Source organism: Ursus arctos, unplaced genomic scaffold, assembly GCF_023065955.2.
Source record: "Ursus arctos isolate Adak ecotype North America unplaced genomic scaffold, UrsArc2.0 scaffold_30, whole genome shotgun sequence".
Taxonomy (NCBI): domain Eukaryota; kingdom Metazoa; phylum Chordata; class Mammalia; order Carnivora; family Ursidae; genus Ursus; species Ursus arctos.
In genome coordinates this window covers 31,219,448-31,246,043 of record NW_026622986.1, presented here as the reverse complement: position 1 = coordinate 31,246,043, position 26,596 = coordinate 31,219,448, and the positions used below count along the sequence as shown (strand labels likewise).

General features: G+C 55.2%; 1 protein-coding gene across 6 annotated transcripts in view; it reads left to right on the top strand.

The window, feature by feature from the left end:
* Window positions 1-24,390, top strand: part of PFKFB3 (6-phosphofructo-2-kinase/fructose-2,6-biphosphatase 3) — a 75,692-nt gene extending 51,302 nt beyond the window's left edge. For 2 of the 6 annotated variants that reach the window (XM_048219457.2, XM_026478720.4), the window contains exons 2-16: window positions 4,920-5,045; window positions 5,935-6,031; window positions 6,712-6,778; window positions 7,334-7,408; window positions 7,776-7,832; window positions 10,166-10,290; window positions 10,976-11,183; window positions 11,484-11,630; window positions 11,788-11,892; window positions 13,210-13,339; window positions 14,026-14,088; window positions 14,216-14,280; window positions 16,048-16,221; window positions 17,694-17,716; window positions 21,712-24,390. In XM_048219457.2, coding sequence (XP_048075414.1) covers window positions 4,920-5,045; window positions 5,935-6,031; window positions 6,712-6,778; window positions 7,334-7,408; window positions 7,776-7,832; window positions 10,166-10,290; window positions 10,976-11,183; window positions 11,484-11,630; window positions 11,788-11,892; window positions 13,210-13,339; window positions 14,026-14,088; window positions 14,216-14,280; window positions 16,048-16,221; window positions 17,694-17,716; window positions 21,712-21,718 — 1,469 coding nt within the window. In that variant the 3' untranslated portion in view covers window positions 21,719-24,390. The remainder of the gene's footprint in view (window positions 1-4,919; window positions 5,046-5,934; window positions 6,032-6,711; window positions 6,779-7,333; window positions 7,409-7,775; window positions 7,833-10,165; window positions 10,291-10,975; window positions 11,184-11,483; window positions 11,631-11,787; window positions 11,893-13,209; window positions 13,340-14,025; window positions 14,089-14,215; window positions 14,281-16,047; window positions 16,222-17,693; window positions 17,717-21,711) is intronic. The other 4 variants (XM_044392061.3, XM_026478719.4, XM_048219458.2 and 1 more) reach the window with 2 other exon arrangements.
* Window positions 24,391-26,596: the final 2,206 nt, after the last annotated feature.

Below are 26,596 nucleotides of genomic sequence, written 5' to 3'. Positions count from 1 at the left end.
AGACACGTTCTTCCTTATAAAAATATCTACAGCCTGTATATTTATTACATGACCTTATTTCAAATAGTGGTGTCTTTCTGGGTTTATATAGTCACATCTGTCTCTCAGCAGAATGGGGAAAAGAGTATTTCTTCCTGGGGCATCTTTCCTGGTTCCCTTCCCTCCCCCATCACCTTCCTCCCCTTCTTTAATGGTATTTGGAAACTTGGATGGATTTTCTCCTTTCTAAACCTGTTCCCACCTTTCTAAGTGGTGTCCTAATTGAGAGTCTGTAGCAGATTCCTCTGAGCTTTATTAATTAAAAGATGGCATGGTGGACATTACTGTTCGTGTACGAAGAACAGTAAAACAACAACAGAAAGTTCCAGATGGGCTAGTTTGACAATATTTCTGTGTCTAAAGCACATCAGTCGGGTGCCCTGTTGGCTGCACCCATTCTGTGGTCAATCCTTCTACAAAGCGTGCAGTTTCCTTCAATTGCAAACTGTAACAGGACTTACTGACCAGGAAGCAATCGACAAGGAAGTAAATGACCAGCCGGCAAGGGCCAGCTGTGCGTTTAGTACACCATTACTCAAAGTTGAGAGCCTCTGTGTGGGAGTCCCGACTTTTTTGGGCGAGGCATTTAACCACTGAAAACCTGCGTCTCCACAATCTAGCTCCTGGGTTACGTCCCATCTCCTGATAGACTTCATCTCAGTAGGGGCTTGAACTTGGGTGGGGGGGCATTCCAACTTGAAGAAAGAAGGGGGGGGGATGTTCAGGAGACGTCCCAACCTTATCTTTGAGTGGCCACTACGGTTGTCGGTTTGTAGCAGGGATTCTCAGCCCTGGCTGCATGTTGGAGTTATTTGGGGGAGATTTGGGGGGAAAACAGTCCATAGTGGTGAGCCCAAGCGAAGTTGAAAGTGCTACACGTGGGGCTTTCGGTTCAGCTGCTGGTTGAGAACTGCCAGTTTAGTTTCAGGTGAAGGATTTCAGGTGCGAAAGACCTAGGTGAGCCCCAGTTCTGTCCCTCACTTCGTGTGCAGTGGGACCTGTCTCCACCTGTGGGTCTTGCTTCCTCGTGTCCAGCACGATGGAAACCATAACGGCTCCTGCCGATGGAGGCTGCGGCGGGAAGCATTTTTTACACCTCCTGCCTGGTAGTTCCCAGGAACCTTTACGAAGCATCCCTCCATTTCACGGGCAAGGAGACTAAGACGCGGAGAGCTCAAGTAGCTTGGCCAAGTTCCCAGGAAGTGCTGGGGCCCTGCCTGGACCACTGTTTATGTGACTCGGCGCTCTGTTCTCGCAGCCAGTCTCCTAGTGCTCGCCTCCCAAGGTTGTCAGATGATTTACTAAGATGCCCAGATCCTCACTATTGCCGGCAGAGGCCCTGTCAGATTAGGAGAGCCATTTGTTGGACAAAGGTTAGGCATAAGTTACAACGTGCATGCGAAGTAATGAATGATTTGGTATCCAGCAGTGGGGCAGACGAGCTTTCTGGGCCTGCCTTCTCTTACCCCAGGCCAAGTCCGTGAAACCTTCCCAGCGAGCCCTTCGGAGGTGGCGGGCTCACAGAGGTCTCTGTGGGCAGCATTTGGCTTGCTCTTGCAAACCTTCCTGTAGACACATGGCAGTGGAAACTCCTGCTGGGACGGTCTGGGAATTGACCCCGTCCGCGTCCGCAGCTTGCGCTCTGTCTGAAACACCCTTTCCATTCGTTTCCCCGGAACTTTGCACTGAAGCATGATTACCTGCTTGCAGACAAGAACACCAATGACTTGGCATCTTTTGAAGTTGGCATTTTGGTGGAGTGCCTTTGGTGGAAGGAGCTATGCGAGCAACAGCAAAGTGTCTTCAACACTTTCTTTTCTGAGCCTGGGCTGTGGGTGTCGGTGTGGTGGGTGAGGACAGCTGTGGAGTGCCTGCTGGTGTCAGTGTGTTACACGCTATCAGAGAGGTGAGTCATTGAATCTGGGGAGTAGGGCCGGAACTGGAGCCCTCGAATGCAGCCTCTGTGCAGGGTGAGGGGTTTACCCTGGCCTGTCAAGCTGACCATTTAAGGAACGGCCACTCAGGTCGCCCCATTGGCTGCTGCTCACTGCCCTCGGGGCTGGCCTCCCGGTTATCACTTGCTTTGCTGTGTCCACTGGCCAGCGTGCATTATGGGCTGATACAATGGTGCGGCTGGCTGTGGCCACCCAGCCCTTAGCGCAGGTGCTCCTCGGGAACGCTGACTCCGGCTGCCCAGTTCAGCTCCCCCCCCGGGGCCACGCCCAGCCTCAGCGCCAGCGCTCCTCACGGACGTCTGTGCTGCTTCCTCGCAGCGTTCAGCACGCCCCAGAATGACTCTGTGCATTCGTGTGCTTGTACTTTGTCTCCTCCCCACCCCAGACCAGGTGCTTGTCAGCGCAGGGACTGTGGCCACATGATGCTGGGCGCTCATAGGGCACCCGGCACGTGTGTCCGTTGGGTGAATGAATGAATGCAATGACAGGAGTTGAGGGTGAGCTTCTGTGAGCTCTTGCTCAAGGGTCGGCCTTAACCCTGGATGATGCTTTTAGCTTGAGCTCCGTTCCCCTCCCCCCACAACCACAGTCAAGGTGTTTATAGTCTGTGAACCCAGCGGTCTTGAAACAATTGCTTCTTTCGCCCTTGAACAGAGTGAACATATGTGTATCTCCTTAAACATGCTTACGTGGACATCTGAATCCATCCGAGTATAAAAACTTTGGGGGGATCAAAAAGAAGTTAAGATGTTAAACTTTTGTTTAAGATGAAATGAAACACTTAAGAACTTTTGGGAAAATTTTGTGTTAAACTCCGCTCGTGTCTTCCGTCGTGCCTGTGCTGTTGTGGGAGAAGAGGAGAGAGCAGAGAGCCGGGGAACCTGGTAGGAGAAGTGGAAGGAAGCGCTTTTCTTCCCTGGGTTAAAAAGGTCTGCAGAGAAGAAACTGAGAGTCTGGGGGAACTGAGGCAGGGGCAGGTGATGATAGCATGAAGGCACTTGAGATCACCTGTGGGTTTAAAAAAAAGAGTGGGGAGGGGTGAAGGAGAATAAGACGCAAGTTTAATCCAAAGGTTTCCCTGCTCTGAGACCCAGGAGTGCCAGGGTGCAGGGACAGCTGCGGCCCATCTCGCCGCTCCGCTGAATCTTGTGCGAGAAGCCAAAGGAGTAGGGAGAATGGCTTCTGCTTTGCCAAATAAGAGAGTGATGATTTATTTGGGTTTGAGATTCAACTTGAATTCTTGGCTTAAGATATTTACTCTGCCATGTCCCTATGGCTTTTTTCCTCCCAAAGCATTGACTGCCAGAGATTTCTGCATATGATTATTTGATAGAAGAACTAATCCCCTGTTTGATAAATCGGTCAACCTCTGTCTCCACTTACTGGGCATGAGTCCATCAAAAGTATTCCATGCATGTGCACAGCTGAGAGGGGGCGGGGGGTGGAGAGAGAGAGAGCGTATGTGTGTGTGTCTGTCGGTCCCTGCATATTTAGATGCTCTTGGGAGCAGCGGCATGGTGGAGACATCAGATACGACCAGAGGAGAGCCAGAGTGGCTTGAGGGAAGAATTAGTAGAGTAAATGTTGATTTCAGGCATAAGTGAGAAGACTTTCCTCCTGAGTCCCCTGCAGCTGTCCTAGTGCAAACAGTAGGGTATGTCTTGTGTCCCCGCTGGTTTTCAGGAAGGCCATCACTTTTCTCTTCTTGCCCCTTGACTCAAGAAAGCCCATTGGCGCTCCTTTGCTCTCTGCGTGCTTATGCTGGGCAGGGAAATGCCTGTTTTTTACAAACTTGTTTGTCTCCAGCCCCTGGGAGCTGGGGAATCCCAGCCAAGGGCTTTCGTGGCTCCTGAATGTCTCCTGGCCTCCTGATGGCCTTTCTTCCTCCTCACTCTGCATGGAGAAGGTCACTGATGGTCTAAAACATGACAGAAGAAACCACCCCCTCTATGCTTTGTTTCCTTCCTCCTTGCCCCCAGCCCACAGGTCCAGGGGGCAGATCCTAGAATAACACGGTGGGTGTTTGGACATGTGATCTCAGTTTGGTCACAGGCTGAGCATGGGACCGTTGGGGCATCCAGCTTAGGGGAGGTGCCCTCCTTCAAGCCTGTGCCTCTCAGTGGCCTGGTGGCGCTCCCTCCTTCCCCATCTGGCACTCGCTTGCTTAGAAAGAGACAGAGCCCCCGTCTAAACATCTGCCTGGATCTGTGGTATGATCACAGTAGCTTTGCCCGCATCCGTGTGGCCGGTGCCCGGGAAGCAGTGCCACGTAGCTGACCAGGAGAGCTAGGTTGACTGTGGGAGTCAGCGAGCACCAGGCAGTGTTGCTGGGCTGGGAATGGGAGGTGGCTGGTCTCTTGCTCCTAGTGGGCAGCCCCTGGCACTCTTGTCACCAGGATGCTGGAGTCACCTTAGAGTCTGAAGGGCAAGACACCAGCCAAGGAAACATACTGCACCTTAAGTGTCCAGAATGGGGTTCTTTGGGTTCCTTTCTTAAAACCCAGTGAAAACCTCTCTCCCTGGTGTTTTTGTCTTATTGAAACACCCCCCTACTGTTAATCTCACCCCCATTGGTGTTGGGGAGTCCCTTCTTTATGCCCCCCCAAAGTTCTTTCTGCTCTGGGCTTAGTAACGGGGCTCCTGGCTGGGTTTAGGGCCCTCCGGGATTGCGGTGGTATTTGGGGTTGGGACAGCCCCTGCCATGCATGACCTGAAAGCAAGATGGAGATATGTGCCTGCCGGGGGGGGAGGTCTCTGGCCAACAGGGGATCTCAGCCCCACTAGACTGTAAAATGCCCCGGGGCTTTGAGGTGGGAATGAAATAGATATTTCTGCAGAATTCCCGAAAGTTCCCTGTGGGGCATAGGCTTCTGTTCACCAACGTGCATAGCTTCATCGCTGACACCTTTTTCTGTTCTCCCCTAGCCTGTGGGCCGAAGCTGACCAACTCCCCCACCGTGATCGTCATGGTGGGCCTCCCAGCCCGGGGTAAGACTTACATCTCAAAGAAGCTGACTCGCTACCTCAACTGGATCGGCGTTCCCACGAAAGGTGAGGCCATGGGCCAGGGCCGGGCTAGTCTCATTGATCGCTGCAGTCGAGCCCGCCGGCCTCTGAAACCGGGAAAATTGGCTGCCAGGACTTGCCTTGCAGGGCCACTCTGCGGCTGGCCTGTCCCCCGTGGTTGTGGGGGACCCCTTCTGGCCACGCTGTATACCTACCCTGATTTTATGTTGGGATGTTTTCCCACCTGCTGGTCTGTTATCCCCACTGCCCTGCCGCCCGCCGAGCTCAGCCCCTCACCTCCTTCAAAAAGCCTTCTTTGGCCACATAGTCTGTGGGGACCTGTGCCCCTCAAGTTCCAATAGCACTTCGTTGTGACATCTTCTCCTGACTGTCATAAAGGGCTCCATTACCATCAGTTACCTTTTTATGACTGGTCTTTGCAATGACCCGGGGAAGGTTGTGTGGCCGGCCGCACGAGTTTTGGCATCTGCTGTCCCCACGGTGCCCAGTGCCGTGTGTCATACAGTGAGTGCCCTGCAGGTACTGTGTCTTCCACCGGGCGCGGGCTGCTGGGTCAGTGGGAGAATGGCCGATCTGAGCTTCCCGCGCTCTCCTGGGGGCCGAGTGCAGACATCGTGCTCCAGTCGCCTCTTCCCACGGTCTCGGGAAGCTGGTGGCACCAGGGCCGTGGGAGACAAGCGCTGGGAAAGCAGGCCGCCATGAGCAGAGTTGGGTCTGGGGAAGCTGGGCGGCCTTCTCGGCCCCCTGTCCTGCACGTGGGGGGCCAATTCCTGGTGTCCGGGTCTCAGCGCCACCTCATTCAGGTTGGCGTTGGCGTGTTGGCTTGGCGTCCTTTTTTGGGGAGAGTTCCCGGGTGTGTGTGGCTCCTTCCTCCCCAGGGGGCCGCTGAGGGTCGTCGCTTTTGCCTCCGCAGTGTTCAACGTCGGGGAGTACCGCCGGGAGGCCGTGAAGCAGTACAGCTCCTACAGCTTCTTCCGCCCCGACAACGAGGAGGCCATGAAAGTCCGCAAGTAAGGCCTGGACTCCGGTTTGCTTTGCTTGCTGAGGGCGGGTTCTGGAAGAGAAAGAGGAAGCGGGCCTGCGGGCGGCTCCACGGGCCGTCTGGCCTCTGCGAGCGTATGAGGATGAGTCCCAGCCCCTGTGGGACTCATTCCTTCATCTGCTCCCAGGGGTCCAGGTCAGCTGATGTCTGACAGAGGTCAACAGCCATGTCTCATGGAGAATGAACAAAATCATTTTTGTGGAAAATCTTCTGTTGACATTTGAAAGGGACTTTTTTTGTTTTTTTAAGCCCAGGGTGGTCATGAAACCCAAGTGCTGTGGTGCTCAACCCTGACAGCATCTTAGATTCCCCTGGGAGCTTGGGGAGATCCTGGCGCCAGCCCTACCCTAGACGGTGCCCTGAGAATCTGTGGGCAGCCCTGGACGTCAGTTCTGTAAAAGCACCCCATGAGATTTCAGGTTGCAGCCGGCCGGAAGCCCCATCTCTTGAGGGGGACCGTAGCCACCTGTGCGAGGCTCGCTCCGGCCTCCAGGGCTGTGGGGGCTGGGCCCGGCGGCTCTGGCCAGGCCAGCAGTTTAGCGGTAGCACTGCCGGTCACTCTGTTCGTTAGGAGGAGGAGGGTTGCTCGGGCTCCCCGCGTGGCGTGGGCTGGTCTGAGGCATGCGTTCTCGTTCCTGTGTGTTGCAGGCAGTGCGCTCTAGCCGCCTTGAGAGACGTCAAAAGTTACCTGATGAAGGAAGGGGGCCAAATTGCAGTAAGTCTGCGGAATTACCAGCCCTTGTGTCCAGCACCATAGCAGGATGGTGCCCTGGAGAGAGGAAGATGTAGACAGGCCAGAGCAGTGCCGAGAGCCATTGCAGGGACACCTCCAATAGGGACGGGTGCCCCTGGCCTGAGAGGTCGGGGAAGCAGGTGGCTAGAGTAGCACAGGGACCCAGGAAGGTGGTTAACCGGGAGTGGACTCCGGGCACGGCTGGTTGGTGTGTTCTGCTCACCCCTCCTCTGTGAGGACCCCACCCTCCAAGGCAGGCTGGGCCTGGGGTGGCTCCTGCCGGGGTAGCCGGGGTCGCTTCCTTGTGCGCCCTCCCCTGTGCATTGCATTATTCGTTTGCTCTAAGTACCCTTCCCTCCCTCCCATCTGTCCCTGACTGCTGGAGGTAGTGGGACCGCCGGGGGCAGGGTGCGGTCTCTCCTGGAACCACATTTTTGGCTTACACCTAGAGGTGACAGGCCTGACCTACTTGTGGTTTGGTAAATACTGTTCATCTCACACTTGGGCTTTCTTCACTGCCCTCTTTCTCCCTATCAGGTTTTCGATGCCACCAATACTACCAGAGAGAGGAGACACATGATCCTTCATTTTGCCAAAGAGAATGATTTCAAGGTGAGCCAGACTTCTTTGCATGCTCTGGAGCGTGCGGGAGCAGGGACAACAAGCACCTCAGGGACAGGCTGATTCCCATGTCTGGGGCTCCTCTGCCCCATGCCTGGTACTTTCCCTGCTGCTGCCCTTGTTTTGTTGCCTACAGATTGGGCCTTACTGGTGGGTGCTCTGAGGGGTTACCGTGACTAGAAAGTGGGGAGGGTGAAGGACTCGGGATGGAGCAAGTGGTTCGTTTTATGTGTTTGGGTATTTATAAATGAGGTCAGTCCTCCTCGAATGTGGTGATGACATCACAGTGACACCAAAGTCAGCCTTTTGTGTTAATCACATTTGTTGTTTCCTAACATTTTGCTTTACTTTCTTCCAGGTGTTTTTCATCGAGTCTGTGTGTGATGACCCTATGGTTGTAGCCTCCAACATCATGGTAAGACCACACAGGACCCCACTCTAGGGTGGCAGTGAGAGAAAAGTGGGGAACCAGGTCAGGCCCAGAGCAGTAACTAGACGCTGAGAGTGAGCTGGCTATGCCAGCTTGTTGATTTTGTCTGAGAGGTGGGATCCAGGGAGGCGGGAGGTGCAGAGTGGTATTTAATTTAGAAGCATGTTCTGTGACCTGGACTGGCTTTATCTGGGGTCCTTGCAGACAGTTAGCAGAAAGCAGTCTTTGCGGGACATAACAGATAAAGCCGGGGGACTGGGAATAGTTTCTGTGAGTGGCAGTAGCTTGGCAGTTGGGTGGGGACAGGGCTGCTTGGGACAAAGGGCAGCTCACCCCTCCAGATGGGAAAGGAGGCAGCGGGCGGGACTCTTTAGCTGTTAAGGTCCTTGGTTAGTAAGAATGATCATGTATCGATAAAACTCTATAGGACGCAGCTAGCTTAAAAGGCAGAACCCCATCGCCGGGTATAAGGAGGGCACGTATTGCATGGAGCACTGGGTGTTATACGCAAACAATGAATCATGGAACACTACACCAAAAACTAAGGATGTACCATATGGTGACCAACATAACATAATAAAAAATTTAAAAAAGGAAAAAAAGGGGCAGAACCCCCAAGTGTGGGAAGAAGGGAGGTAATAAAACAGTCTTCCGCTTTTGCGTCTGCAGCATTCCCTTCTCCTCTCCCAGTGCCAAGGGGGAGGTTTGCCCAGATCAGTTGAGGGTAATTGGCAGCTTAATTTGATTAATTAAATTTTACCACTGGAGAGCAATATATCATAAATGAAAGCAGTTACCATGAAGACTTTACCACAGATCCCCTTCTCAAGTAGATCATTTTCTCTCCAGCATAAATATGTGAGAATAAGATGTGTCTCCAATGAAAAGCAGGTCTGATGCTTGTACAGGGAACGCTCTGGTTTGCTGTACACAAGCGTGCGTTTTTAGAGGGTTGCTGAAGATTCACTGGCTTCTGGTTTTGGAACTTTTCTCCAAGGCAGTGGGAATATTTACAAGCGTTTCTAAGAAATGAGTTCATATTTTAGGAAGAGCTATTCAAATTGTGGAAAATCAGTCTGGATTAGTTTCAGCGCGTCCAAAGGAAGAGGCTCAAAGTACAGGGACACAGAACAGAAGTTGCTGTAATCTGAACAAAGGGTTTTGCTGGGTTTCCTCGGTTTGGTTCCACTAGTCCCATGTGGTAGCGAGGCACGGTGCAGGTGCACAATTAAATTTCCACAGCGAGCTGTCCCCACGCGCTCGGCTGGGAGCTCACCACTTATCTCGTGCTCTGTTAACACATCTGGTCGTTTGCCCCATTTCAGAAATCCGTGGCTCTGCTTAAGCCCGGGAGCAGCTTTGCAGCTTAGCCCTTCCCACTGTGCTCTTTGCGGCGGCCGTGCTAGGAGAAAGGGATTTGGGAACTTAGATCGTTTTGCATTGTGGTAAAATATACATAAGACCAGATTTGCCGTCTGACCCGTGTAAGTGTTCCAGCCCGTGGCATTCAGCACGCTCACATCTCCGTTGCAGTGGTCACCCCGCCTGCCCCCCGATAGGCAGAACATTTTCATCTTCCCAGACTGAGACTCGGCGCACCGTGAAGCACTAACTCCCCACTGAACTCGGGTTTTTGAAGTGTCGGCCTCTCTCCAGTGCTAGTTGTCATAGAGAAAGAGGACACATGCATTAACAAATTCTGAGTTTCCCTCAACTCTGCCCCATTTCCCAGAGCTATCTCTTAGAGGAGATGGTGGGTCCAAGGGTCGTTTCTGCTTCGTCTCTTTCTGATGAGAGCAAAGCTTCGAAAGGACAGGGTGTGTGGTCCAGGTGGAGAAGCATGTGCTGCTCCATATGGGTGGTGGCAGGAAGCGTCATGCCTGGTGCTTAGGGGAGGGCATCGCTAGCGTCTCCAGAGTGTGCCTTTGCTAACCGGCAGCCTACTCTCGGCGTAGGGAACGTCGCAGATGCTTATCCAGAACTCGAATTGAGGGTTGGCGGTCTGGTGGTGACCTGGCTACTGGGTCGATCCCGAATCGTGGCCCATTCAGATGTGTTCATTAGAATCCTTGTGGGTTTCCTGTCTCTGTCCCTCTGGGCAGCAATCCTCTGTCTCCCATGGAGGCTTTCCCAGTGTAATCATCGGGCTCTGACTCAACCCTTGGTCTGTTTCTTTTTTTCCTCTTAAATGCCGGGTAGGATCATCATTATTCTGGGCTGCTCTGTACTTTCCCTGTTTCCAAGCCCCAAATCCTGCTTCGTCTAAGCAGAAAGCCTTCACAGCGTGATTCATCAGCTGCCTCTTTGTGGTGTTGCAGGAAGTTAAAATCTCCAGCCCGGATTACAAAGATTGCAACTCGGCAGAAGCTATGGACGACTTCATGAAGAGAATCAGTTGCTACGAAGCCAGCTATCAGCCCCTCGACCCTGACAAATGTGACAGGTAATTCCTAAGAGGTGACCTTTCTGAGTCCCCTACTTTAGTGTTTTCTTGCTGTCCCCACAAAGCACTTGCTCCGGGACACTTTCATCAGCTCTCTTTTAAAACATCTTTTAAAAAAATCCTTGGGCGTCTGGGTGGCATAGTCAGTGAAGCGTCTGCCTTCGGCTCAGGTCATGATCCCGGGGTCCTGGGATCCAGTCCCGCGTGGGACTCCCTGCTCCGGGGGCAGGCTGCTTCTCCCTCTCCTTCTGCCCCTCCCCCCTGCTCATTCCCTCTCTCTCTCAAATAAATAAATAAAGTATTTTAAAAAATAACAAAATAAAACCTTGATTGCATTTTCGGTATCAATGTTTCAGGTGCTCACTGTGTCAGGGTGTGGAAGGTGCATGTCGAGCCCCGTCTTGCTCCTGTCCCTTTGCTGTGTCCTTTCTCTTCTGTCCTCTTGCTTTGCTGTCCCCCTCTTCTGGGAGGCAGCGGCCCCTCGACCACACCCTGCACACTTGTTCTCTGCCTCTGAGACAACAGACCCCGTCTGCGCCCTCACAGAGCTCACAGCCAGACGTCGTGGTTCCGTTGGGGCTGAGCCTCTGCGACGGGCCTGGGGCTCCAGGGTGCACCCCCGCGCTGGCTGGCCTGGGCTGTGCCATCCGGGGCCTTGGGATCAGCTGCTTGCCTTCCTGCGCAGGGACCTGTCCCTGATCAAGGTGATCGACGTGGGCCGGCGGTTCTTGGTGAACAGAGTTCAGGACCACATTCAGAGCCGCATCGTGTACTACCTGATGAACATCCACGTGCAGCCCCGCACCATCTACCTGTGTCGGCACGGCGAGAGCGAGCACAACCTCCAGGGCAAGATCGGAGGGGACTCGGGTCTGTCCAGCAGGGGCAGGAAGGTAGGCGGGGAGCGGGGGCGGGGCGGGCTGCAGACGGATGGCGTGCGTCCCTGTGTGTGTAGCGTGCGCATGCGCACCTGTGCGTCGGGGCCGGGGGCGGGGGGTGTCTCCCGGGTCTTTGGGGGAGGGGGTGCCTGTGGGGGCTGCTCCTTCGTGGCTCCCGGGCTCCTCCGCACTGTTCCGATGACAGCAAAGTAGTGCCCCTAAAATGGAGCGGGACGAGTCCCGCGCCGCTTCTCCTGGGGGGGAGGGGGCAGGAGCCCGAGTCCAGCGCGTCCCTCTTGTCCCGCGCCCTCTCAGTTCGCGAACGCCCTGAGCAAGTTCGTGGAGGAGCAGAACCTGAAGGACCTCAAGGTGTGGACCAGCCAGCTGAAAAGTACCATCCAGACGGCAGAAGCCCTTCGTCTTCCCTACGAACAGTGGAAGGCGCTCAACGAGATTGATGCCGTGAGTGCCGGCGCCTGACGCGGCCGTGGGGGGCGGGGCGCGGGTGCCCGAGGGCACACCAGGTCTCCTCGCGCCGGATCTGCCCGACGTGGGGGCCCTGGCGCACGTGCCCGCGCTGCGTTGAGCGACTCGCGGTGACCTGTGGTGTTCCCGCCAGGGCGTCTGCGAGGAGATGACGTACGAGGAGATCAAGGACACCTACCCCGAGGAGTACGCTCTGCGGGAGCAGGACAAGTACTACTACCGCTACCCCACCGGGGAGGTACGTGTGCCGGCGTGGGACAGCCGGCGGCCGGGGCAGGGCTGCTGGGCCCAGACGGCCCCCTTCCTGGTGGCCGTGCGCAGCGGCCGCGGGCTCCGGGCGGCAGGGGCACAGGGGCTCCTGCACCCCACCTCCCCCGGACCCCTTCCGACGCGTGCTCCTGGCACTCTCACCTCCCAGTCGAGTTTTCCTAAATGGAACCTTGGAGACGGCTCTAGGAGCAGCACAGTTGTATTTTCCTGTGAGCAACAGCGAGAGACGTGTTTCTCTCTAATGAAGCGGGAGACGACACCAGTCAGGGGCGATCGCTCACTCGGCGCAAGGGATCCCCCCTTGGCTACAGACGAGATGGCAGACGTGTCATCTCTGGTTGTGTGTTGTCATTGATTGATGCCATGTGTGTTCCTGTCTGGCCAAGTGAGCCCCGGATGGAGCCTCTGGCATGTGGGTGCTCTGGGGGTCTGCTACAGGCTGTGGGGTGACACCTAGTGGGTCCTTGCTGTCTGCAGCTGTCTCCGTCTTTGTCATGTCTCCCTTTCCTCGTGCTCAGGGCACTGACTTCCTCTGTGGCCCTGGCCCCTGTTCCTGGAACCTGATTAGTAAGAGAAAGAGGGGGGACCACGGAGGGAGTGGCACAAATGGGAGCCTTGGTGGTCTTAAAAGCCACAGTCCAGCCCCTTCTTTGTATTGAGAGGAAATTCACATATGAACTTTGCCATTTTAATGTAGATGATTCAGTGGTGTTTAGTATACTCACAATCCTGTGGAATCATTACCACGAATTCTAGAACATTCTATCACTCCAAAAGAGCCTCCCAGCCTGTGACTCCCTACCCCCAGGTCCTGGCAACCATGGACCTACTCTGTGTCTCTGTGGAGTTGTCTGTTCTGGACAGTTCATAGAAATGGGGTCGTACAACACATGGTTTTTTGTGTCTGGCTTTCACTTAGTGTAATATATTCGAGGGTTCTCCATGTTGTAAACATGTATCAGGACATCATCCCTCCCTCCCCAACGTGGAGGGTCAGGGAGCAGCCGTGACAGAGGGTGGTTTATGTTCCTCTCAGAGGACTGCTTCTCCACATCCCTGCCAACAGGGCGACGATCTCCCTTTTCTAGAAAGCCAGTGGCAGCGGGTTCCCGGTGCCCAAAGGGTATGCACCACAGAAACACCACGGGCTGTTGATCGATTCTCAGTTGATTCCGCGTCCTCTGGTTTCTAACCACAGGAGAAGTGTGGCTGAGGTGGCAGAGCTCCCACCCTTCCCACATGGAGCTCTGCTCCAACGCAACGTCTGTGTCCCTCTGTCTTGCAGTCCTACCAGGACCTGGTCCAGCGCCTGGAGCCAGTGATCATGGAACTGGAGCGCCAGGAGAACGTGCTGGTCATCTGCCATCAGGCCGTCCTGCGTTGCCTCTTGGCCTACTTCCTGGATAAGAGTGCAGGTGCCTCCGTCCTTCCAAGCTTCCTCTGGGTTGTGGGGGGGATTAGGAGCCCGTCCCCCAAAAGGGAGGAGGGAAACTGGCCTTGGAGTGTGGGGTGCTGCAGACCAAGGCCTTCCCCACCCAGACCACACGGGTCGTCTGTTTTGCGAAGTGTTAGGGCAGGCCTCCCGGCCCAGCGCTTCCTGGCCAGCCCTCAGCGCTCTTTGATACAGTTTGATGCACGGTGGGCTTCAGGGCTTTGTGAGACAGCCTCCTGAAAGCTCTCAGCTACTCACATCTCAGGGGCTTTGGGCCGGGGGTTGGGGGCAGCTCTTCGGTCCACCTCTAAAGAACAAAGTGCCCAGAAAACTCAATGAGACTTAAAATTTAAGCTTCCGTCTACCCAAGCTTCACCCGAATCCCCATGCACCTAAACTGGGGAATGACTTTTTTTTTTAACATCTAACACGTGGTGTGAGGGTGGGGTTGGGGTTGGTTTGGTCATGTTCTTTTGGCTAGGTGTTTCTGCAGGGTGCCTGCCTTGAGCAGGAGGGGGCCGGGTGTGGGGTGTCGGGGAGACAGAGACACTGGCACTCAGGTGGGGACCCCGAGGGACTGACTCTGTGGCAGAAGCTCTCCCCGGGGACCTGTGAGTGTCTGTCCTCGAGGCTGCTATCTCACCGTGAGGCCCTTTCCCTTCTTTTCAGAGGAGATGCCTTACCTGAAATGTCCCCTTCACACCGTCCTCAAACTGACACCCGTCGCTTATGGTGAGTGTGGTGACACAGCCCCTGCCACCCCCTGCTCCCTGGGGATGGTGGCTGCTGGTGGCTCCAGGGCTGGAAGCGGCCTGTCCGCTTGAACCGGAAGCCAACCTCTGGCCCCGCCCTCACGCAGGCTGCCGTGTAGAATCCATCTACCTGAACGTGGAGTCCGTGAGCACGCACCGGGAGAGGTCAGAGGTAAGTGTGCCCCGCATCCCCATCCCGGCCTCCATCCCTGGAGACACCCTGCGCAGTGACAGGGCCGGTGGGTGCGAGCTCCGGGGAGGCCCCCACGTTGCGTTGCCTGTAACCACGAACCTGGGTCCTTTAGCCCTGGGTTCTTGCTGGAGTAGTTTGTCGGCCGGTCTTTGTGACTTTCTGCCCTGCTTTTCCTTTTCATCCGTGTGTCCTGCCCTGTCTTGTATGTGGCTTCTTGGCATCTTCTTTTTCTTCCTTTCTGTACTCCCCCTGCCCCCCCATTTCGACGTAACCCAGGAAGTGGGCATTAAATCAGAAGACACATTCCGCTCTTGCAAACATAACCGTAGCACAGCCAGTGTCTTTTCCTTTGGGGCAGCTGAGACTCCTCTCACGTTCTAGAGTGACTGGTGCAAACGGGCAAATGCGCTCAGTTATCCGCCTGTGCTTAGGTGGGGAATTAGCAAGAAGACGAACGTCGTGGCAAGGAGGTAGGACTGGAGAGGCAGTGTGGTTTGGAAAGTAGGGACTCGAGGGACAGTGGGTGGAAGGTTTCTTCAGGAGACCCCAGGCCTGGCCGCATCCGATTTCCCCTGGGGAGGCCTCACCCTTGGGGGGCAGGCAGGTCAGAGCCCCCACAGGCAGAGCAGACCACTGCGCGGGCGTGGTTGGGAAGGAACGTTGCATTTACTTTTCACCGACTGGGAAACCACAACGCTTCGCCCGCTGACCCTTTCTCTTACACGGAGTGCGATGTTCCCATCTATGCGGGATACCTCCCTCCCTATTCCCAAGGAGCTTGGCCAGAAGGTTTTGACATGGAAACCCCAGCTTCCGCTGTTGCCTGGCTGGTTGACCGAAGGGAAGGGAGGGTGGACGGCCAGCCTTGGTCCTGTGACGGCCCCCGCTTCTGAACGTGGGTGGTGGGGTGCGGAGCAGCCTGCCAGCCTGACGATGCCAGTAGGGCTGGGCCTCCACTGGGCTCTGATGGTCCCTGAACACTTCCCTGTGCGGAACTGAGGCAGCAGTCTTGAGGGAGACAGACCTCTGCTCAGGCCCCTGGGACAGAAGTGCTCACTGCCGTTGCGTTGTCACTTGATACGAAGGCTAGTGTTTGGCCCTAGGCTTGCCGTTTCTGCCCACTTCGATTTTCTGCCTCTTTGGTCTCCTGGCAGGGGTTGAAGCTTGCATTTCTTGTCTTAAGCTGGGGTGTCTGCTGTGTGCATCCTGGCTTGTGGTCAGTGGGAGACCAGCACCGGCCCCTCCCCCTGCTCCCCTTCCTGCTCTCCCCGCCGTGGTGACCCAAGCCTCACACGCAGGCCTCCGGTCCCCTTTCTCAGCTCTCTTGGAGGCTGGCAGCAAGGTTCTTTCCTCCGATCTCATTATTTGCCTTGCCTGGATGACTGTCTGCAGAGCCGGTCTTGCTGTCCGTCCCTCACCTGCTTTGTGAACGTTGCGTTTGTCCGAGTGGGCGTCTTGGAATGTTTCGGGAAAGGGGCTCAGCACACCATCCCTCGTTCTTACCAACTGGGAGTCACAGGACAAAATCGCAACCCCGTGGTCCCAGGGCCAGTCACCGTGGTCAGTCTTGAATCTGTAAAATCCAGAAGCAGAGAAACATGTTTTGTTTGGTTTTGGTTTTTTATTTTTTTGTTTGGTTGGTTTTTTTCCTTTTTTTGGTTTTTGTTTTTGTTTTTTTTTTTGGCTAATTCACCTCCCCACTCTTTGTAACTGTCGCCTTCTCTCTTTTGTCTTTGTCTCGCTTAGGATGCAAAGAAGGGACCTAACCCGCTCATGAGACGCAATAGTGTCACCCCACTAGCCAGCCCCGAGCCCACCAAAAAGCCTCGCATCAACAGCTTTGAGGAGCATGTGGCTTCTACCTCCGCTGCCCTGCCCAACTGCCTGCCCCCGGAGGTGCCCACGCAGCTGCCCGGACAAGTGCGTTGACCCCTTTCCTTTCTCACAGTCAGTGTGGGGCGGGAGGAGAGCCCCCGTGGCCAGCGGTGGCCTCAGACCCAGGCCTGCATGCGCGGGTGGGGGAGGGGGAGAACATGGGTCGCCCCCCATCCCCCTGAGGTTCGTGGCACCCTGGGGTCCTTCCTCGCTGACCATGGCTACACACACACGCCTCCTTTCTGAGGAGCTGTTCTTCACGGGGCAGAACTGGGCAGAGCAGAAAAAATGGCCAAGTGTCTGTGTCCCACTCACATTCCTGAATAATTTCTTCTCAAACAAAATTGAAAACAAAGGCCTAGTTCAGAAATCTCCCTTTGACTCTGGGTCATCGGCCACACATGGCCCAAGGACATCTTTTCTGTCCCAGGCCCATGGCCAAGGATCTTCCTCATGTGCTCCCTTGCATGGTCCCTGGTATAGAAAAGCACGTTCTCCTCCAGAGCCAGGGTAGAGCCTGGGCAGCCAGGCTTGCAGGACGGCCTGGGAAGAGCCCCTTCCTCACACAACACAGATGCCACATCACACCGGGTAGTACAGACGCCAAAATGTAGAAACCCAGCTAGATTTCACTTGTTTCGTTCGCTATGAAGGTGAAAAGCTGACGGATGTCGGCTCTTGGGCATTAAGATTTATTTTCAGAAGAGTAGTCTTTTCCTTAGTGGCAGCCAATACGTAGCTCTTTGCCGATACGTGAGACCTAGAAATTCCCAGGCACGGGGTTGCGGTCCACCTCGAGATCTCCCCGCACCTCCACCCACCACATCTGGGCTCTTCACAAACAAGTCACAAGCCGCATCTCAAATTGGGTTTATGAACTCAGTGCCGAGGCCTGCACATTCTGCTGTGTTTCCCCTGACGCTCACTTAATCTCGTGGTGTCTGGACTTGGTGTTGTGGGGGAGAGTGCCACACAGCCTCAGGCAGGCCACTGAACCCTTCAGGCCTCAGTTTACCCGTCTGTGGAATGGGGAAATAGCACCTACTGCAAAAGGGGAGTCAAACGAGGCCGTTCGTGCCAAGCATCTCACACGTTTGTGCCCACCGCTGGCATTAGCTGTAAGATGCTATCGTGTCTTTTTGTGAAAACCGAGAACTGAAGTGGTTTGTAGGTGACATTCAGTGTTGGCGTAAATCGTGGGGTCACCGTGGGAAGTTGAGAGGCCGCTGCCACAGATACCTGGGGGGGCCTTGCCTGGGCCGGGGTTGGGTGGCATGTGGGGCTGCGCTGCAGGCTCATGGAGGACTCGTGGCTGGGGCTCCCCTGACTTTGACAAGACAGTCCTTCGAGGTTGCCAGGCCGAATCCTCAGGAAGTGGAAGCCACGGGGTGGGGCCAGGCTGGGAGGGTCCGCAGGGCTTCATCCCAGCAGAGGATGTTCTGGTTTCAAATGACTTGGGGCCTGCACCCTCCCTGTCTCTCTACTGACTTCTCTCTCTCCACTTTTTCTCTCTGCAGCCTTTGCTAGGGAAAGCCTGTTTGTAAGTATTTGTCTCTGAATAATTTTGCTACTCGCTCCTCTTTCTCCTTGCTTGCCAGTTTTTCCTCCTGCCTGATAAAATGTTGAGGATGATGACAGTTCATGTCCTATCTGACAGAGAAGGATAACGTTGGGGGCAAGGGAAAGGGATTCATGAATTTCTAGAAAAAGATGCAAGAAGCAATGTGGCCCAGCTGTCTCGCAGCGAGCCCTGCTGCCGCCACTTGCCACAGCCGGCTTCTTGCACGTCCCTCGGGGTCCTAATTACCGTTAGTACTTGCAGCGGTCCCCAGCTTGACATGAATTGACTTTTCCCTCAGAGTCAGAATTTGGTGCCAGGCTAGGTCTTATGCCCGATGCATCGTCTTGAGTTTTGTGCCTCCCCTAGGACAGGCCTTTCATGTTGAAAGGAAAAGTAACCCAGAACCTAGTCTGCAAAACGAGGAGGACAGACTCTAGGGAAGAGTGCGGTGGGACCGCAACCGCACAGACTCTCCCTTCTGTCCCAGCACAGACCCGCTGCCCTGGGGGCTCTCGGGCCCTGGCACTCCGGGGAGGTCTGTTTGGGAACAGACTGTGGAGCTGGTTGTCCTGAACCAGCACCTGCTTAGCCTTAACAGTCACGATCAGAATTGGGTGCAGCGCTCGAGTCAGCCCCCCTGGTTCCCCCTGCAGCCGGAGGTCTGCAGGAAGTTTCTGGCCAAGTGTCAGCTGGAGCAGAGCAGCTGTTAGATCATTCAGTGTCTCCACGGCTCCCGTGTCCCCACCACAGGAGGAGCCAAGGCCTTTCCTCTTGGAGTTCCATTAATGGTGCCAGGATATAGCCCCTCCCCCAACCCTTCAGGTCATTACCTGCCCATCCTCCCTTTTGCTGATTGGGTGACCTTGACTAATGGATGCAGGAATGGAAGTGGCTTGAGGAATCTAGCCTGTAAGCTTGAAAATGTGGCTTGTTCTTGGAAAATGGTTGTTCAGCATCGTGCTTAGATTAGGTGGCCCACCTTCAGCAAATTCTATCTTGCGATGCTTTACAGCTCACGGAGAATGGGTTTGCTTGCATATATTCCATGTTTTTGGGCCTTAAAATAACCCCAGGAGGTCTGCAGGGCAGTTCTGTCCCTTTTTACCAGATGACCGAGGGTAAGGCACTTGCCTACGGCCATCCAGCTAGTCAGTAGCAGGACCGGGACTTGAATGGGTCTCCCTCTCCTGAAGGCTGACTGCCTTCTCTCTGCTGGCTTCTGGGAACGGTCAAGGTCCTGTTCACCTACCCCTGGCCCGGGCACCTGACATTTGAGGCCCCCGGGGCACTGCCCGAGCTGCTGGGATGTCCTTTTTAGCTCTTGAAGCCTCTCCCATGCAACTAGCCTCTGCAGCTGGGGTGTGATTGCTCACTGGTGGGCCTGTCCATTCAATTCAGGCTTAAAGACGATCTGTCCCGTGTCTGGTACCTCCTTGAAGCCAAGCATTGTAACCGGTGCTTCTAGAGCCAGAGTTCTGGTGTGAAAACCAGCCTTTGGACTTGGAGCCTTCTCCTTTTGCTTCTGTGCACATCCTGTTCTCTTGAGCGATGGTCTGATGTTGCCAGGAAAGACAGCTTCCTGCTGGGAGGGTGCCCCTTGGGCACATCCCCCCAGGGACCTTCTAAGGTTGAACTTGCCCGTCTGTGTGGCTCATAGTGCCTTTGGCTAGAATCCCTCCAGTTCAGCAAAAAAAGAAATCCTCTGGACCCGTCACATCTGCATTCCACTTTGGGGTCCCAGCGTCCAGGCCCGTCTAGGAGTGTGAGCCCATGTCTGAGATCGCAGGTACCCACTTCTGCTCAAGTCAAACCGACCCGGGATTGGGTCTTGGTTGTACTACCCTCCATCTTTGGAATTCTGGGCAAGGTTAGGCAGTTCTAGCCCTTCCACATCCTCATCTGAACCATGGAGACAGGAACATTACGAGGTGTTTTGATCGTGGGAATGTAGATGTAGTGGTTAGCAGAATGCCCAGCGCATAGTCTGTGCCCGGCAGACAGTAGCTGTTCTCACGGGACAGACGGTGCCCTGTGCTTTGCTGGGATTTCCAAGGTGCTCGGGCTCTGCATTTGGATGCCCCCTGTTCCTTCTGCACAGGCCAGGGGGATTTCTTCTCGTGAACAGCAGGAGCACCAAGAGACCTGGGGAGTGGGGAGAACCTCTGGGGGCTTAGGGGTTGTGGCCCGAGGACACCAGCTGTCGTGGTTTCCTGGTAAAACGGCCCGCCAGCTGGTCGGATGCCGCGCCCTGCAGCCCTCTCCTGGGGGCAGCGCTAGTGCTCCGGGCCGGCCGACCGGCCGACCGTGGGGCATCCCTGATTTTTAAATTTCAAATGCACACGAAAAAGAAGATACTACTAAAGATGTTTTGTTCTGTTCTTTTCCAACATGTTCTTCCCTTCCCCCCACTATGCTTGAAAGACGAACTGTTTGTCACATTTTCTCAAAGTTTTCTCCTTACTAACCTTGGAAAGGTAAATGGCTCTGTGCATGCCCCTCTCTGTCCCCCCACCTCTCCCTGAGTCATGGCATCTCAGCCTGTCGGGGCATCTCGGTCTGTGTGAAGACTGGCCATTGTCAAGTCTGTGACTCATACACCCCGTGCCAGAGAACACGTGTTTTTTAAGAGCAGCGCCATTGTCTTGAGGTCTCTCTCTCTCTCTTTCTCTCTCTCTCGTTTCCTTGTTTTCCTCCATATGGCCTGAGCCAGGGCACCATGCGTGAGTGATGTGACGTGGCCCGTGCCTGCACTCCCCAGTGTCATTGTTGCATTTGTCACCATTCGCGGGCGCTGGAAGCTGTGGGCATGAGAGGTCTGAGGGCCGGGTGGGGCCCCAGCTGTGGTGGGACCGGGCAGTGCCTCGAGCTCCCATCCCATTAAGTGGTGGCTGCAAGGCTACGAGGTCGTCCCGGGGAGACCCCCACCCACCGCCTGATGTACCCGTGACTGGAGGCGGGGGTGGCCTGGGCTGAGCCAGGGACCTTCAGTGCTGCTGGCCCTGCAAGGCTCTTCTCTCCAGGCGTCCCCACCGTGGGCCCTTGCACGGGTTCTGCATGGGAGCGGAAGGGGCCCCCAGGACCCTGCACCCTTGTGTGCCCAGCTTCTGCTCTCCCCTCCCCCCGCCCACTTCAGACGGTCTTGGCAGAGACAGGATGGGAAAGAACACTTGTAAAAATTGTGTTTCCTTTCTTTGCGGGGTGGAGTGAGGTTAGGCGAGGGGCCCGCGCCGTGTAGTGGCAGCTGCCATCTGTCCCAGCTGATGGAAAAGCATTTTTTTAAGGGGGTTTTGATCCTGGTCAGCCTGGTAGGGGTGGGACTTCCAGTGAGGATTGCTTTTGTTAGAACAGGAAGAGAGCTTTAGTGACACATGCCCTTCTCTGCCTGGCTTCCTTGCCTGGGCCCTCCCCTGTGCCGTCCCGCCAGCCAGCGGCACCTTTGTTCTGGCTGCCGAGCCCATGCTCCTAGAATCGGGGGTGCAAGGGCCGGATGCGCGGTCTACTTGAGCAAGTTGGCAGGAGAGTCCTTAGGCTTCTTTGGACGGCCCCCGCCCCATCTCCTGCCTGGCTGCCAGCGGCTGGAGTCCCCTGGGGGCAGATGGGGCAGTCTCCAGGCTCTAAAGGGCCGTAAGCTGGAGGGCTCCTTGGTGCTGGCGCTCTGTGTTGCCCAGAGCTCCGACCCACTAAAGCTGCCTGTTCTCCCCGTCTCCTAGAGGCGGATGCCAGGCCCCTGCCCCGAGGGCCCTCGCCTGGCCTTGCCCAGGCCCCTCTCCGGGCTGATCCCGGGCTTCACTTCCGCCACGCTCCTGGAGCCCACCAGGGCTTTCTTCCACTCGTTTGGCGATGTCGCTCTTCTGGGGTTGTGCGTTTTGAGGGAGGGGGGTGGTCTCAGTTGCATGGCTTTAGTCTTTGGCTATAGAAGCCTCATGGACAGGAAATAATAATTCCCCTTCCTTGCCCCTCTCTTCTGGAAACAGAACATGAAAGGCACCCAGAGCGGCATCGACTCCAGGACACACTGAGGCCGACCCGGCAGTTCCATTCCAGCTCTATTTCTGCAGCTTAGTTAGTGCTTCTCCCATGTGCCCGAGGCCAGCGATCCCCAGGACTTCTTCCAGAACGGGGTGGGTGGTATCGAAGAGGGCCTGGCCTGCCCGTCAGAGAGAACCGTGGCCCCGACCGCGGCGGGGCAGCCGAGGCCCAGGAGGCCTCTCCCCTGTGCGTGCGTGGGATCCCGCGCATGGCCGCCCCCACCCCGCGCTCTCCCCGGCCTCGCTGACCCTTCCCGCAGCTCGGAAAGGACCATGAGCCGTGGAAGAAGAGCTGGGAGAAGGCCCCGAGGAGGGGACGTTGGCCTCCATGCTGTTTTGTTTTGTTTAGTTTCTATGATCCTGAACTGGTATGTTCCCAGCTTGGGGAGATGACACTTGGCCCCAGAGCCCTAAAACTAAAGGGGGCCTAGATCCCAGTTGCCGAAGAGTAAGGGATGGTGAAGACTTTGACAAGGCTCTTCTGTGCATCGTGGCCCGGGACACTGGCTGCTGAAGGAGGATCCAGGCCTGCGCTGGGCCGGGGCCGGAGGTGGACGGAGAAGGCTCTGAGCTCCGAGACGAGGCGCCCGGGTCTGTGTTCTGCCTCTGGAGACACTCAAGGACAGTCTGGCTGTGGCGGCAAAAGGAAATAGTTTTCCAGAATAGCTCCGGGGCCTCCCCCTCTCAGGCTACTGTGCTGTCTCTGCTCTCCTGCCTGGAACGGAGGCACTGGTGACACGGCTTCCCCTGGAGCTGCTTGCTTTTGCACTTTTTAACGGGCAGAAGGTGGGACGGGAGAGTTGCATCTTCTCTTCAGGAACTTCGATGTTTGGGGTCGTGCCCTTGGGGGCTGGAGCTGGGAAAGCATGTGGGGAATGGGGCTTGCCTGTGCGATGGGGAACTCAGAGGGACCCCAGTCAACCAGCTGGGCAGCAAGTTGTTCGGATCCTTGCAGGACTGACCCGGGACACGGAGCAGAGATGATCGAGGGTCTGGCTTCCTTCCTTCAGGGTGTTGGTCGTGTCCCTGTGCTTCCAGGGTGGGGGACAGTGGCCCAGCCGAGACCTCACCTGCGGCTGCTTCCTGCAGGAGGCTGGCTGTGGTCTCCTGGCAGGGCTGAGCTCAGTCCCGCACGTTTTGGGGGAGCACCTGCTATTCACCCAGCGCAGGGCTGGGTTGCTCGGAATTCCGAAGAAGAGAATGCCCTCTCTGGCCTTGATGGCTCCAGTGGCATTTTTGGGGTGGTTCAGAGCAGGGTTTGTGGGCCATGTGGTTCTAAATACCTGTAGTTTCTGCCTCCTGGTTTCTCCTTGCTGCCCCATGGACTGGGGAGAGGAGGTGTCCTGAGGCCCAGAAGAAACGATTCAGAGACTCTGTGGTACAATTTGTCCAAATGACCCTTTGAAGAATCTCTAAAAGCTGGTGCCAAAGGTCACTTGCCTTGCTCGCGCTCTGCTTTCGAGCCTCACAGTCTTGCCCCTCGTAGCTGACGAGACAGGTACTGGGAGTGGGGTCGGGGTGGGGGTGAGGGCTTGGACATCCAGAGCGCGAAACTGGACAGCGCGTGTTTCTCTGGTTGGGGTTCAGTGGGACGTGCTCCCGATACCATACAATCAAGTTCGTGGGTTTCACGCCAGAACATTCAGATCCGCCCCCATTCTTCCCCAGTCGGGCACTTTGCCCGAGACAATGTCTGTACATCCGTGCTCCCGTGTGACTGAAGATGGGTTATTTTCCCTCTCCCGCCATCCTGAGTCCCATCAGACGGCAAGCGTGTGTGCACGCACGCGTGTGCTTGTAGGTTGGCCGTATTTCCAGACAGAGGGGCCTGCAGCTCTGCTCTTGAGAACAACGTTCTTAAGGCCCTCTTTCTGGCCGCCTTGTCGCGCCGGCTGCCAGAGCCGACTCTGAGTTTTGACCCTTCCTGCTGATCTCGCTGGGGCTGTGTGCCGGTGTCCTCCCCGCCGCTGGCCGCTGAGGTCCTACCTGCGGAAGCGAACATCCTGAACATTCGTTCCTAAGGGCCCAGAGGGGGCGAGCGGACATAAACACGGGTGGGGAGAGAGACCTCGGAGAGAGCAGAGGGCCTCCCGACTGAAGCCGTGATCTGAGTCAAGGCGCTGGATGGAGGGTGTGTTTGAGCTGCTGTCACGGGGCTCCTGCTACTCTATCGCCTCTCCCCGCCGACCCCCCGAAAAATATCTGGGACCAATTTTGTTAACTCGGCATAGTTGTTTTTGGGTGGGCTTACCCCTGTCCTTATTCTGTCCTGAGACCCCGGGCAAAGCTCGTCATTCGCGGGGAGGAGAGAAACAACCACACCAATGATGTTTTCGTTTGTAATACTTGAAATTTATTTTTTTATTATTTTGATAGCAGATGTGCTATTTATTTATTTAATATGTATAAGGGAGCCTGAAAATAGAAAGCTGTATAGATTGGGTTTAGTTGTTCGTTGGTTGGTTTGGGGGCCTTTTACGTGTGACTTATGACTTCTCTGTGTTCTGTATATTGTCTGAATTAATGACCTGGGATGAGGCTGTGCCAGCTTTCAAACAGGGGATGCTTTTCAGAAATTTGTATATTTTGCAATTGCTGGAACAATAAAATACCTGGTTGAAATACGCTGATGAAGTGCAGCTCTGATCCTTTTCTGGGGGGCGGTGAGAAGTGTTCGGTTGACTCTTGCAGTCCGTGCACCAAGTGTCTACCCCTGGGCTCTGGACTGACCTACCGCCCATCGTCCTCCTTGAAACAGGACGTCGATGCACACCGATACGGACGTCCCGTCACATACAGATCGCCCCGTGTTTGTATCCCTTGCCCCTCAGCCCCTTCAGCAGGACCGTGCTCAACACAAGCATGGCCGTGCGTGATGGCCCCGCGCAGAATTACAGGAAGGCGTTCGGTGTTCGGTTCTGGGTTCCTTTCACTTCCCCGCCCTTCCCCTTGCCGCCTGCTCCAGTTTCTACTGGGGAAAAAAACTCAGTCGAACTTCTCAGGCCACTCGGCCATGCCTGAAGCAAGTATTTTACTTCATCCGTTCATCTCTACAGATGAAGACCCTCTTCTACAGGCAGGGCTGGGGGCTGAATGAGACACGCGTGTGGCCGGAAGGCAGCCCTAAGCATTTCCTTCAGGCGGAGTCTAGATGACCTACAGTGCTCTCACTGGCTCTGATGTTCCTTCCACGGCCCCCGCTGTTACACTCCAGAAATAGGCCTTGCGCCCAAATTAGTCGTTCTGCCTCCCTTGTGCTTTCTCAGCTCTAGCTGTGAGGAGACCAGGAATCAGTTGGGCACCTCCATTTTGAAATGACTCTGGAGGTTACCTGTAACCAGCGTGGCGGGGCAGAGCATTTTGGTAAAGGGCCTCATCTGACAACCAGAGCACAAATACCCACCGCGGGCTGGGCCTGACCCACACTTCGGGCCAGCCTCTCAAGGTCGGAGCCCACGTTTGAGCGCTCATGACGTGTTCAGTTCAGGGATTAGAAGAGTGGCCTTCGCAGAAGACGTGGGTCTTTGCTCCTAGATTGGGGCCGATCTTTCAAGTTCTCTACCAAGGAAATTAGAAGGCGGTCCTGGAAGAGGTTGTATGCATACTTCAAAGCCCTGGGCCTGTCGGGTGGTGGGAATCTGCAAGTATCATGACCTTTTGGGCAAGCTCTGAGATACATCTGTGTGTGACCTTGGGCCAGGGCTATAATGATTGAGTAAATATTGACGAGAGGGTGACCAGGTAGGCGAGTGGGGGGAGAAGAGGGGCAGAAAGCTGCAGGAAGGTGAATGTCAGAAGGAAATTGGTTCATTACTGAGGTCCTAAATACGAGCCAGACGCGCTGTGGCTCCTTGTACCTTGAAAACCACAGTAGGAATTCCGCCTGTAGCAGATAAAGCCATTATGCCAAGTATTAATGGCTGCAGTGCTAAAGATTTAGTTGACCATCTTTGGTGACCCTTATGGCTGCCCGAAGAGGCAAGCCTGATGCCCATTTTATGGATGCAGATTTTGAGACTCAATGAAGGCAGCTTAGCCCTGCTCGGCAGGTAAATTTTAGTGATGTAGATCCAGGTATCTGGGACTCTAAAGTCTGTGGCTTTAACCATTATAGAATGTCCCCTCCACATCTCCTTGGTCTTTCCAGAGTACTGTGAGTTAGCAGTGGAACAGGTGAGGGGTCTGCTGAGCATTAAGCTGCTTGCCTGTTGGGCTGGGAGGCATGGACTGTCCCTCCCTCCCATCATGCTCCCTGTGGTGCTGAGCTGGTGATCAGATGGTCAGGGTCTGTAGAGAAGTCATCAGCAGCCCATCAGGAGAAGATGGGAGCCCTGGTCCAGACTTTGGAAATCCCCATGTAATAGCCAAAATCTATCATGGCAGGAGTTCCTCCCAAGAATTTTACTGGCACTTCCAAGAAGCGGCAGATGGCACTGTGCCATAGAGGGTGGGAGGCCAGGGAGGGGTGGGAAGTGGGTGAGGGGGGATTTAGGAGGGGTTTACCTCTGAGTGAACAGAGCTGGTGGCCTCTCTCTCAGCGGGGCTGGGCGGTCCCGCATTCCTGACGTTGGATGCTCCCCACCTCCAGTCCAGACCTGGTGGGAGCAGCCAGCCAGCCGGACTCTCTTCGCACCTTGCCCTTGGCTCATTTAACATTTTTCTCACCAACGTTGTTGGGAGTATTTTAATTTGGGATTATTTAATAAACAGAACTGGGAAAAATAGTCCATTATTTGAGAAGAAGAAGCTAATTAGACCATAGCATTGCACCACGCATTTGACCTAAGTGTTAAAAAATATCAAACTGTTAAAAAGAAGAAAATATTGGGTG